General features: G+C 47.8%; 1 protein-coding gene across 1 annotated transcript in view; it reads right to left on the bottom strand.

Annotated features, from left to right (window-relative positions):
• Window positions 1-6,082: 6,082 nt before the first annotated feature.
• The window catches only part of LOC106972520 (amine oxidase [flavin-containing] A), a 71,548-nt gene continuing 65,325 nt past the window's right edge, over window positions 6,083-12,305 (bottom strand). The window contains exons 12-15 of the mRNA XM_015069510.3: window positions 11,652-11,749; window positions 9,364-9,475; window positions 9,090-9,152; window positions 6,083-8,933 (exon numbers count right to left, since the gene is read on the bottom strand). Of these exons, the coding sequence (XP_014924996.3) occupies window positions 8,787-8,933; window positions 9,090-9,152; window positions 9,364-9,475; window positions 11,652-11,749 (420 nt within the window). The 3' untranslated portion in view covers window positions 6,083-8,786. The remainder of the gene's footprint in view (window positions 8,934-9,089; window positions 9,153-9,363; window positions 9,476-11,651; window positions 11,750-12,305) is intronic.

The raw sequence follows: 12,305 nt of genomic DNA, 5'->3' as shown, positions 1-12,305 counted from the left end.
GACTGAGAAGGTTTCTATAAAAGCACAGTATTCAGTCATGGGCAGAGTCTGAAAGAACTTGGGTCAGAGAATAGATATCTCCTTGGATTAGAGAATAAAAATTTCTGTTCTCTCGTTTATTGAGGGTGAGAAACCTGGAGTCTAGTTTTGTGCTGACGTAAGACAATACGTTTGCTTCTCACGATCACAGGTTCCAGTCTTTCTGTATCGAGAAGACAGAACCAGAACCGAGAAACGGTTATAGTCAGATGTGTGTGTGGCGGGGCAGGGAGTGGGGGCATTAGCAGAAGCAGAAGAGAGCACGTATGTTTTTAAATCATTGAAAGATCTCCCTGCTGCTCCAAATTCAGGCACCTGAAATAGAAGGAATTTGAGGACAGACCAATGATGGTATTTAATTCTTGGGTTTCAAGAGCATGAAGGCCCACGTGGCAGGTTGCATAATGACCCTGACAAAGATGTTCATGCCCTAGCCCCAGAATGATGAATCTATTGCCTTACATGGTAAAAGGGACTCTGTGGATAGGATTAAGGATTGTAAAAGAGGGAGGTTACCCTGGATTATCTGGGTGGGCCCCATTTTTAACGCAAGTATCCTCCTAAGAGGGATATCCTCAGGAGGGTCAAAGTTAAGGAGGAGGTTGTGTGTCCGTGGTAGCAAGAAACTGGAGCGATTCGGCCACTAGCCGAGCATGCTGGCAACCTCTGGGAGCTGGACGAGGCAAGGAATGGATTCTCCCCTGGAGCTTCCAGAAGGAGCCGGCTCTGTCGACCCCTTGATTTTAACCCTGTGAGGCTCATTTCAGACTTTTGACCTCCACAACTACAATATTAAGTTTGTGTCGCTTTACGCCACGGAGTTCGTGGTCATTTGCGATAGGACTGATGGCAAAATAATACAGCCCAGAGAATTAAAACGGCTGACATGGGCGGGGCGGCTGGGTGGCTCAGTCGGTGAAGCGTCCCACGTTGGCTCAGGTCATGATCTCGAGGTCCGTGAGTTCGAGCCCCGCGTCAGGCTCCGTGCTGACAGCTCGGAGCCTGGAGCCTGCTTCGGATTCTGTGTCTCCCTCTCTCTCTGCCCCTCCCCTACTCGTGCTCTGTCTGTCTCTCTCTCTCTCTCTTTCTCTCACCTCCCCGTGACCTTGTCTTTAGGATGCACACTCTGGCCTGCTCTGCACAGTCTAAATACAAAACCCATCTCACCCTGGCAGCTGAAGACCTCCTTTTCTTAATATAAATCCAATTCACGGTGAGACCTACGGAGTGTATATCCAGGCTGGGGTGCATGCTTCACCCGGCTTGGATGTGGTGTTTCCAGGGCACGATTGCTGAGGTCCTTCTGTTTGGTTCCAGGGAGATCCCATTCACCGAACCCACAGGACTCCCAGACACCTTTCAGGATGCCGGGCACTATTAGCCATAGATTTTCTGAATTTACGTAGCCCAGAATAATACAGGCCGTTGGGGGACCTCTAAGGTGGTCCCGGTACAATATAGGATCTAAAAGAAACACGTGTTTATTTATTTTTGAGACAGGGAGAGACAGCATGAATGGGGGAGGGTCAGAGAGAGAGGGAGACAGAGAATCTGAAACAGGCTCCAGGCTCTGAGCTGTCAGCCCAGAGCCCGATACGGGGCTCGAACTCACAGACCATGAGATCATGACCTGAGCCGAAGCTGGACGCTTAACCGACCGAGCCACCCAGGCGCCCCGTCAAGGCAGCTTTTGAAAAAACCCCTTCTCTCCAGTCCCAAGTTGACTTCCTGGAACTTTCTGTTCTTCCCACCTCCCAGCCTCTCTCTCTCTCTCTCGCTTTTTCCAGATTAGTTCCCTGCCCTAGCTAAGGTAAAAGCAATTCCTTTCACCTCTCTTGGCTGCCACCAGTTTTCCTCACCCCGCGTCGTACGGACACAGCAGAAACTGAGCCGCCAAACGCTTCTCACAAAACACCTTCCTGGGGGATTTTGGCAGAGGAAAGGCTGTGGACATATTAAGCATTAAATGTTTTTGATCCATGTGGCAACTGGAAAGCAAGAGAGCACAGACAAATGTGCCTGGAGGACATTCGGGGTGAAGGCGACACCCCTTCGTTTCGCCAAGAATGAAAATTCGTGAATACTTTAGGCTTTCCCTTGAAATAGCAGCATTTGGCCAGAAGATGGCACTCTTTTAAAACAAATTTAGGCGGCCCCTTCGCACAGGGAGCTGGAAGAGCGTCCTAGTTGATACAGATCTTGGGGTGCCGAGAAGGGCTGGGTAGAGAACAGGAACAGACTTAAGGTGAACAATGGTCCATGGAGCGAGTGGGACTTAACATTCAGCACTTATCGATGATGCTTGTGACTTTCTTTCCCATGTAGCCATGTTGTCGGCTCTGGACCGAATGGTGGTGTCCCCACCAAAATTCCTCCGTTGAAATTCGAACCCCAAAGTTGACGGTATTAGGAGGCGGGGCCTTTGGGACATGTGTAGGCCATGAGGGTACAGTCCTCATGCATGGGATTTGCGCTCTTAGAAAAGAAGCTGGGGCAGTCTCCCTCACCCCTTCCGCCAGATGAGGACACAGGAAAAAGGCATCGACTGGGAACCAGCGAGTGGCCCCTCACCAGTCACCGAATGTGATCTTGGACTTCTAGCCTCCAGAACTGTGAGAAATAAATTTCTGCCGTACGGAAGCCACCCAGTTTACGGCATTTTGTTGAAACGGCCCGAACGGACTAAGCCATCTTCTTACTTGGTACTTCCTTTCTCTGTCCGATGCCGTATTCTCATTGATTTGCTGCATGGTGACACTTCTAAAGGCTTGAGGACATATCCTGGAAACTTCCCCTTAAATCTCATGTCCTCCCAGAACACTTCCGTCGCATTCATATATTGTGTGCCTCTCTGTCATGGCACCGACCAGACCCACGGGGAATGTGTTCCTTGGCATCTACACTAGACTTCGTGCTCCGTGAGGTGGGCTCTGTCTGTCTTGGTCACTGCTGAATCCCAGCACGGTGCCTGTCAGCACATAGTAGGTGCTCAGTAAGTATGTGTTGAGTGATTGTCTGTTCCTCTGATGTCTCAGCCGGCCTCTTCAGGCTAAGGGACACACCTTGCATTTTTACTACGGACAGTAGTTTCATAGTTTTTTTTTTTTTTTAATGTTTATTTTTAAGAGAGAGAGAGAGAGACAGAGCGTGAATAGGGGAGGGGCAGAGAGAGAGGGAGACACAGAATCCGAAGCGGGTTCCAGGCTCTGAGCTGTCAGCACAGAACCCGATGCGGAGCTCAAATTCATGAACCGTGAGATCGTGACCTGCGCCGAAGTCAGATGCTTAACCGACTGAGCCACCCAATAGTTTCATAGTTCTAAGAAAATCTGCTCAATATTGATGTCCTGATTACGAGAATTACATCGTGGTCAGCACAGACTGAGCGCTGACAGAAGGATATGCTTTTCCCAATAAAGTTTGGTACTGTTCTTGTCAATCGTGACTTTGACATGACCGGAGATAAGCATTGCCTGGGGTGGGCTGGAAGAAGGGCAATTTCTTGAGGGAGCTTTCTGGTCTAAGAGGGATTTTTTTTGAGGAGGGGGCTCTTTTCCCCTTTGTCTTTTTGTCCTTCCAAACCAGGCCTCTCTTACGTGTTCTAAATAGTTTCACAAGGGGCGCCTGGGTGGCTCAGTCGGTTGTGCATCCAACTTTGGCTCGGGTCATGATCTCGCGGTTCACGAGTTCAAACCCCGCGTCGGGCTCTGTGCTGATGGCTCGGAGCCTAGAGCCTGCTTCACATTCTGTGTCTCCCTCTCTCTCTGCCCCTCCCCCACTCTCACTTTGTCTCATTCTCTCAAAAAATAAATAAATGTAATAAAAAAAATAGTTTCACAAAATGGTTGCTGGTCTTATAGTGCCACTTCTCAGAAAACCAAAAGCACCCAAAAGAATTTGTTATTTAGGGGCCCTTGGGTGGCTCAGTCAGTTAAGTGTCCAACTCTTGATTTCATCTCAGGTCATGATCATATGGTTTGTGAGATGGAGCCCCACATCAGACTCTGGGCTGGCAATGCAGAGCCTACTTAGGATTCTCTCTCTCCCTCTCTCTCTGCCCCTCTCCCCTGCTCGAGCACTCACTCTCTCACAATAAATAAACATTAAAAAAAAAAATTTGTCATTTAAGTGACGTGAAACCAAACCCTGCATTTTTATCTATCAGAAACTTACAGAACAATTTTGACATGTGAGCAAAGCCTTCAAATGTTTTCACTGGTTAGCAATCTTTTAAAGGAATTCGAATGTAAATACTGTTGAGAGAGGCACCCACCAGGTCAGCCACAATCCCTGCTACTCTCGAGGGCACCCTCCCTGCTGCTTGCTGTTCATTTTTAGCTGACTGACTCCTGAAAACATCAGATTCGGGGCTCTTGCTTAGAAATGCACATCACCCCCGCTTTGATCCGCTAGTAACCTGTGGAAGGGGCTTCTTCATTGAGACAGAGGTTGAATGATTTCCAGAGTTTCTTCCACTTCTGAGTTTTTTCTTGCCCATACATAGCACAGAAGTACAACCTTCTAAAAACGGTTTCCTTATCTAACAGGGAGAGGCTCACGGAGATAGCCCTGTTCTATCTGTAAAACCGAAGCTCAAGTTCACAACGTCTTTTCCGTGACAAAGGGCGACTGTATGTTCGTGGGGAGTCAAGTGGCTACCACATGCCCCTCCCCAGATTTCCCAGCTACTGGCAGTCGTCCTTGGACCTGCCTCACCCAAGTCAAGGAAACACCCCCTTCCCAGAGGGCAGCTAATGAAGGGAGAGAGGCCAGGTCCCCTGTCTCAGTGGGGATCAATTCTGAAGCGTCTTCCCAGCCCCTCCTGAGGGTCTGCCAAGGTCTCAGCTGCAACTGCTTTCTGGCCGACAACTCCTGCCCTCTTCGGCCTTGCTCACCCCCTTCGCTGTATTTCCTGAGAGCTGTCCCCAGTAAAGTTTCTGCCCCGACTCTCAGTTTGTTTCCAGGGAACCTGACCTAAGACAAGGAATGAGCCAAGACACAGGCTGAGGGGCGGCTGGGTGGCTCAGTCGGTTAAGCGTTCGAATCTTGATTTCAGCTCAAGTCACGATCTCGTGGTTCGTGAGCTCGAGCCTCGCGATGGGCTCCATGCTGATAGCGTGGAGCCTGCTTGGGATTCTCTCTCTCCTCCTCTCTCTCTGCCCCTCCTGGGCTCACATTCTGGCTCTCTTTCTCCTCCCCACCCTCAAAAAAAAAAAAAAAAAAAAAAGATAAAAAAGACACAGAAAGGCTAAGTGACTCGCCCTTACAAAAATAGAGTGCTAAGCGAAATAAGGCAGTCAGAGAAAAGACAAATATCATATGATGTCACTCATATGTGGAATTTAAGAAACCCAACAGATGAACACAGGGGAAGGGAAGGAAAAATAAGATAAAAACAGAGAGGGAGGCAAGCCATAAGAGACTCTTACATACAGAAAACAAACTGAGGGTCCCTGGAAAGGTGGGGGGGATGGGTTAAATGGGTGATGGGCACCAAGGAGGGCGCTGTTCGGGATGAACACTGGGTGTCATATGTAAGAGATGAATCACTGGGTTCTACTCCTGAAGCCAAGACTACCCTGTATGTTAACTAACTTGAATTTAAATAATAGTTTTTTTTTAAAGGATGCAAAATTCAAAAAAAAAAAAAAATAGGCAGAGTGCTGGCAACAAATGTGTACATCACATAATACTGACATGAAAAAGAATCTTTAGAAGCCATCAAGTACAGCCCACCCTTTTCTAGATGGAGACTGAAGCAGAAAACCACGGTGATTTGCTCAAGGTATCCTAAGCTGAGAAAGCTTCCATCAGACTCTACACTGATTGTGGCCCCGTCAGGAACACAATGTCCTAGCATTTAATCAGCTCCCCGGAACCCTCGGTCCGACAGAAGAGTCACGTGGAAGTCTGAGAATTTGGGAGTCCATACAAAGTGGCCTTTTGAGCCCATTATCCATGGACGAGGCCTGCTGGTGACCTCCTGCTCTATGAAGCCAGTTAACCTGGGGAGCACTGACTGAAAAGAGAAGCCAGGTCTGAATCAGGGATGGGAGTACACTTTATTAACAAACAAAACAGTACCACACAGGCAAAGTCGTATTTCAGTGGCAAAACACACACATACGTGTACTCGCACATGTAGCACTGGGGCACATTTCAGACAGAACACGAGGCACCAAGTTCACAATCCAAGTAAACATAGTTCACAATCCTTCGGTAGTTTTCCTTCAGTGTGGTTTAAGTCCTTCAACATCCGTGACAAAAAGGTTCGCTTTTTACGTCTACTTCTCGACCTTACTATGGAGTGAGGCCTACTCAGCCTTCAGAACTGGGAAGCTAACGCCAGGCCCTATGAGCTGCTTAAACTGCCTTTCATTTCTCAGGGTTGGAAGAAAGACCTACCTATGGGATCTTGGCAGTGGACAAAATGGCGGTGTCCTCAGCTCTGATTTCCTACCTAGGTACACCTGGACTAGCATTCATTTTTAAGCTCAAGCTGCAGTTTAACAGGGCTGGTTCTCATCAGGAGAAAGAAATGGGTTTTCTAAAAAGTTTGAGAAGAGGGTACATCACAGACTCAGGAGTCTTTCTACATTAAAGACTTAGCTATGCTAACAACCTCCTCCCAGTTAAAACTGTTGCCAGTTAAGAGGTTTAAATCAGCATTTCCCAAGAGGTGTGTCAGAACCACGTTAATCAGTAAGTGAACAGAAACAACTGAAATAGATGAGGGATGTGATTTCTCTAAGCGGTTTGATATAGTATGCGGCAACTCCTTCCGGACTGGAGCACATCCAAGGCATTACCCAAACTCCTACGTTAGCTAAAACGCTTTTCAATTACAAAGTAAAGAGTGGCAGAAAAATCCTGCTCTTTGCTCTTAGGACAGGCAAAACTGGAATACCTTAAGCCCTCGTTATCAGGGTCCAGTGACTTGCAAATTTATAAGGTTAATTATGCAATAAACTTGGGTTGATTTTTCTCTGCAACCTTTAATTCCCATTCAATAGGAGATAGGAGATGAGGTCAAGAGGTATTAGGATAATAAGGGTATGAAATAAAATCCTGAATATGGGAGAAGATAGAAGGAGCAGTAGTAGACTTAGCAGCTATAAACCAATCATGTGACATTCAGCAGAGGGGTAAACACAATGGTATCATTCTCTCTTATGAAAGTATAAAATAATTGAGGCACTTAACGATTGACCTAATTAAAAAAAGATGAATTTGAATCTTGTTTGTTGAATAATGTGTGGAAGTATGCCCATCAAAAATTTTATGTAAACTTTTTGGTACTTTAAAGAGTACACTTCAAGTATCTAGAAACTTCCTCTAAAATGCCTCATTCATCAGTGACGTGGGGGTTAAGTGCATATCCACCTGTGTACCCAAGTTCACTGAATCTTGTCAACTGCTTTATTTGATCACATCGGTGCTGATTTTTCTTCTGGATGCTTATATCTAAAAAAGTAGTGTTTTAAGGCTGAAACCCTCTGGAAGGGGCTTTGAAAACAAAACAAAACAAAACAAAACAAAACAAAACAACAACTGAGGTTTTAAAATGGGAAAGGCCAGAAAGAGGTGGGCACCATTCTGGGCCCACATTACTCCTAAAATAGAGAAGTCACTCTTCGTATTAAAATCAGTCAATGTCATGTCTGTCATGAACTTAATAACTAAAGCCAGTGAGGGTATGCTAGAAAGTCCCAATTTCCTTTCTGTATTTGGTAGTCTCAACAAATAACAATTGGAAATTTATCAGGTGTATTTCAGTTCCTACTTGAGAGAGATTAGCATGCCAGTATTTACTCAAAGGTAACTGTGTCTAATTCTAGACCCGCCTAATTCTACTACGGTCCTAGGACAAAAGAAAAAAAAAAATATATGCCACTAGGGGTCTTCAGACAGCCAGGGTCTACCTGCAAAAAGGACAATACTGTCTTGAAATCGGCATGAATATTATCACGAATGATGAGTGAAGTGATGTTTAGCCATCTTCTAGGAGGAAGAGAAGATACCGAATGCAGCTGGTCTCTTGCAGAGCTCATAAGGACTGTCCTCGCGGGAGACAGTCCTGCCACTAGGTCTACTGTGACCTCCTGGGGAGCTACACAAAAGTCACAGCAAGTCAACTGAACATTAGATTGGATGTCTAGAAACTTCACAGGAATTAGAAGCGGTCAGGAGATCCCTGAGGCACTGTCCACAAGATGTCCCCCACTAATGGTCTATCTGTACGGCTTCCATTTACTACCCCTCATCCAAAGGGGGAGCCTCGCACCCCCAGGAAGCTATGAGCCTCTGGGCTTCACCATTTCCTAAGGACTGAAAAAGACAGTCACAGGCTGGGCTTGTGCCTCCGCAACCGCTCCAGGGAGAAAGTGAAATGCTTCATTTGTGCAATCATCAAGCATTTTGTATTAACGAGGAGAAAAAACCCGACATGGTAATGGTTTCTGATCAGCAATTCAATTTGATGTCTTGAAATTAAGAAATCGATCACATGGCTTTACTCTCCCAATCAGAACAAATCAGTCTACACAGGCAAATCATACAATGGAGTTTGATCTTATTGAAATTACGAGGTGGTTTTTTGGGTTGTTTTTACTCTGACACCGAATGAGACTACACCGAGGGGTTAAATCCGGTGCATATTAACAACAGTCCAACGACACAGCCTTTGCCAACAATTTGCTTTTGATGCTGCTGGGGAAGAGAAGCAGAAGGACACAGGCAGAAGAACCTCATGACCGGGACAGGAGCCTGAATTTGTACACCACAATCCACGCGGCAGTTACTGAGGTGGTAAATCCGATGATTTTCAGCAGTCCTGACACTGAGGGAAGGTTCCTCTCCCAAAAGGTGCGGGTGATCTCTACAGCTGGAACGTCCTGCACGAATGAGCAGAGATCATTAGCAGACAGCTCTCGCTCGCAGGGACAAGGACGGGCGGAACGTATCCGCCAAGTCGATGCATGCGTGTGTCCTAGAGCGGCACAGTTTTTTACGCAATTACTGGTCAGTGGAGGTGAAGCTGCTAGACTCACCTTTGATTCAGGTTCTTGAACCTTGATGTCCTTCTTCGCCACCTTCCCGAGAGCATTCAAGACCTGCAAGAAAGTGGCCACGGTATTATGAAGTGACATTCTGTAGGTCCGACCGATTTAAGGTTGGGGGTAGCCACAGATGAGCCCCATGAGTGGCATGAGCGGCCGAGAAGTGGATGCACAAACGTATCAGAGTCAAGATCCAGAAAGAAAGGCCAGATGCCAAAACCGCCACCGCGCTCTGGAGGGCGAGTGACACGGCTGTCTCCCTTACCTCTCTAGCAGCTCTCTCTCCAGCCTCTACTGCCCCTTCCATGTAACCGCTCCAGTGTGTGGCAGTCTCAGTGCCCGCAAAGTAAATCCTGCCGACCGGCTGGCGGATCACCCTTCCAGGGAACAGAGAGGTCGCGCACAGTTACTTGGGAAGGCACTGAGGGTAAATGAGCCCATCACTGCCCTCATTTATTTATCCCACCCAAGACAGGGCAACTCCAGCCGTTCAAAGACTCCCATGCGGCCCAACCGAAGGTGAAAGGCTCCCCCCACACCCCTATTGTCTGGGCCTGCGCCCAAGGGGCTGAACTTTCAAGCCAGGGAGGATCAGGCTGCCAGATCGTCGGTCGCTAAAGGGGACGATGGCCTTTTCCTAGCCAACCAGGATCAGAACACAAGAAGACACGTGAAATCCGCAATCGGATTTCCTGGCTGTGGGTTTCCCTGTTTGTGGTCCATTCTGGTCCCTACACCATTTCTTCCAAAGGGGTGCATTCTTCACAAGAGGGCATCCGGCAGCAGACCCCAGCCGTGCAGGCACTCCCAGGGTGTCAGGAGGAACCGCAGTGGCCAGTGGGAAGACAAGGAGATCAATGGATTTCTAGCAAAGGAGGGACCCGAGGGATTCTATGTCTGTCTCAAAATAACCAGCTCTGTACAGTTAGCTTCTGTGCATTTATCTGGCGCCTGGCTGAAGACAGGGAACTGGGCCTTCTCTCACAAAGAGGTCTTGGCAAAGGGGAGCCTGGGTGGCTCCGTAGACTGAGCATCCGACCTCGGCTCAGGTCACGATTTTGCAGTTCGTGGATTCGAACCCCACATCGGGCTTGGGGCCGTCAGCATGGAACCCACTTCAGATCCTCTGTCCCCCTCTCTGTCTGCCCCTCCCCTGCTCATTCTCTCTCTCAAACAAACTTAAAAAGATCAAATAAAATAAATAAAAATAAATAAAAGACAAAGAAACATCTCATGTAAGGAAAGGGTTAACAAGTCCTTGTTTCTCTGTGGACACATGTGACCTTGAGTTAACTTTCTAGCTCCGTTCCTCTGGGAACCCGCTGAAGGTATAATGCCAGGGACGTTACCAGGCGACACTGCTTCTGCAAAAATGCCTCCCCCCCACCCCCTACACACACTGGTGATAGCATCTGGGGCGGGAAGACTTGTCATGAATTGCAAATACCCAGTAGGAGGCTGTCACTTTGGGCTTCCTTGAGTGTGGGGCCTCTTGTAGCAGGGCATATCTCTTGCAGGAACCCTGGATGGACACTATGCGTATGAGGCTGTTCCAAGAGACAATGGCTCCTATGGGGCAGGGGGCTTCTAAGCTAAGGTGGACTCCCCTGACGCTGTGTGAGATCACCCCCGCTGTGCAGTGGGGACGCCTCCCCGTCAAGACGAATGGCTGCAGCAAGACGTGTTTTGCTAACGTCCTTCTGCGTAGAAGGCTACCCAGAAGCCTAGGGTAGTCGTGTGAAACTAAACGTCTGACTGAGCTCAAGAAGGCCCCTTGGAGGGGTGCCTGGGTGGCTCAGCCGGTTAAGCGTCCGACTTTGGCTCAGGTCATGATCTCGCGGTTTGTGAGTCCGAGCCCCCGCATCAGACTCTGTGCTGACAGCTCAGAGCCCGGAGCCTGCTTCGGATTCTGTGTCTTCCTCTCTCTCTGTCCCTCCCCCGCACACACTCTGTCTCTCTCTCAAAAATAAATACACAGGTAAAGAAAAAAAGAAAAGAAAAAGAAGAAGGCCCCTTGGAGGACAGTGCAGCTCAAAGAGTCCCCACATGGAGCACTGACACCTGAAATCCTCACCCGTGCTCTGCTCTCATTCAATGTTCTGACAGCTATTGTTCTATGTACCGACATCCCTATTTTCCTATAGACGTCCAGAAATATACACACTAGCTACCGGGGCATTCCAAATCAAAGTGCTGACTACTATTTCTAACTTTCCATCGAGTTTTGCTTATGAGTTTAAGTTTGGTGTATGTCTTTTACATATATATATATATATATATTTGGGGGATGTGTCTTTCTTTTTTTTTAATTTATTTTGAGAGAGAGAGAGAGCAAGCAAGCACGGGAGGTACAGAGAGAGGAAGAGAGAGAGAGAGAGAGAGAGAGAGAATCCCAAGCAGGTTCCACGCTGTCAGCAAACAGCTCAGCTCAGATCTCACGGTTCGTAAGATCAAGACCTGAGCTGAAACCAAGAGTCGACGCTTAACCGGCTGAGCCCCCCAGGAGCCCCGTGTGCATGTCTTATATTAATCGGTATAGTGGCCATGTAGTACCTTCCATACTGAGTCATGATCCCAGGGGGGAAGTAGGCGGTGTAACAGCCCCCAGAGTATTGCTCCTCACACCAGTTCTTCTCTTCATAGTGCACGGGCTGCAGTTCAGTGGGGAGAAAATTCCAAAGGGAAGACAAAGCTGAAATGCAACTTGTCAACAACAAAGTCTCTCCTGTATCTTACTTTAACAACAGGTTTATGTTTAAAAAAAGGTGGCCCTGTGTCGCGATTTCGTTTAAGGGGAAACATGACGGTACCAAGCAAATGGCCTTCTGTGAGGTACCAAGGGACAGAACATGTATATTTTGGTCTTCTCAACCTCTTGGCGAGGGGAGCCACGGAGTAGTCCGTTATCTGGCAGAGAGGGCACCGCCACGCAGACTCTGAAGTCTTTAGAATAAGTCTGCAGGAAACCCCATCAGGGGTCGGGTTCTGGAAATCTCTGGATTCCCTAAATAACAGACCTTACTTGCCATCCACCAGGGCTGAAAGAAAAGGGTGGAAGGTAGAAGGCAGAAGATAAGCACAATGTCTACGAAAGGCTTTCTTCGGAACCATTTCTCCGAGCTGGAAAAGCAAATGATGGGAATCCTGTCTAAATGGGGACCACTGAAGATGAAAACTGGTTTCCAGGAGACACGAGAGAACGTTGTC

Source organism: Acinonyx jubatus, chromosome X (assembly GCF_027475565.1).
Source record: "Acinonyx jubatus isolate Ajub_Pintada_27869175 chromosome X, VMU_Ajub_asm_v1.0, whole genome shotgun sequence".
NCBI classification, from domain to species: Eukaryota; Metazoa; Chordata; class Mammalia; order Carnivora; family Felidae; genus Acinonyx; species Acinonyx jubatus.
The sequence above is the reverse complement of the archived record's forward strand: the minus strand, read 5'-3'. Positions and strand labels throughout refer to the sequence as shown.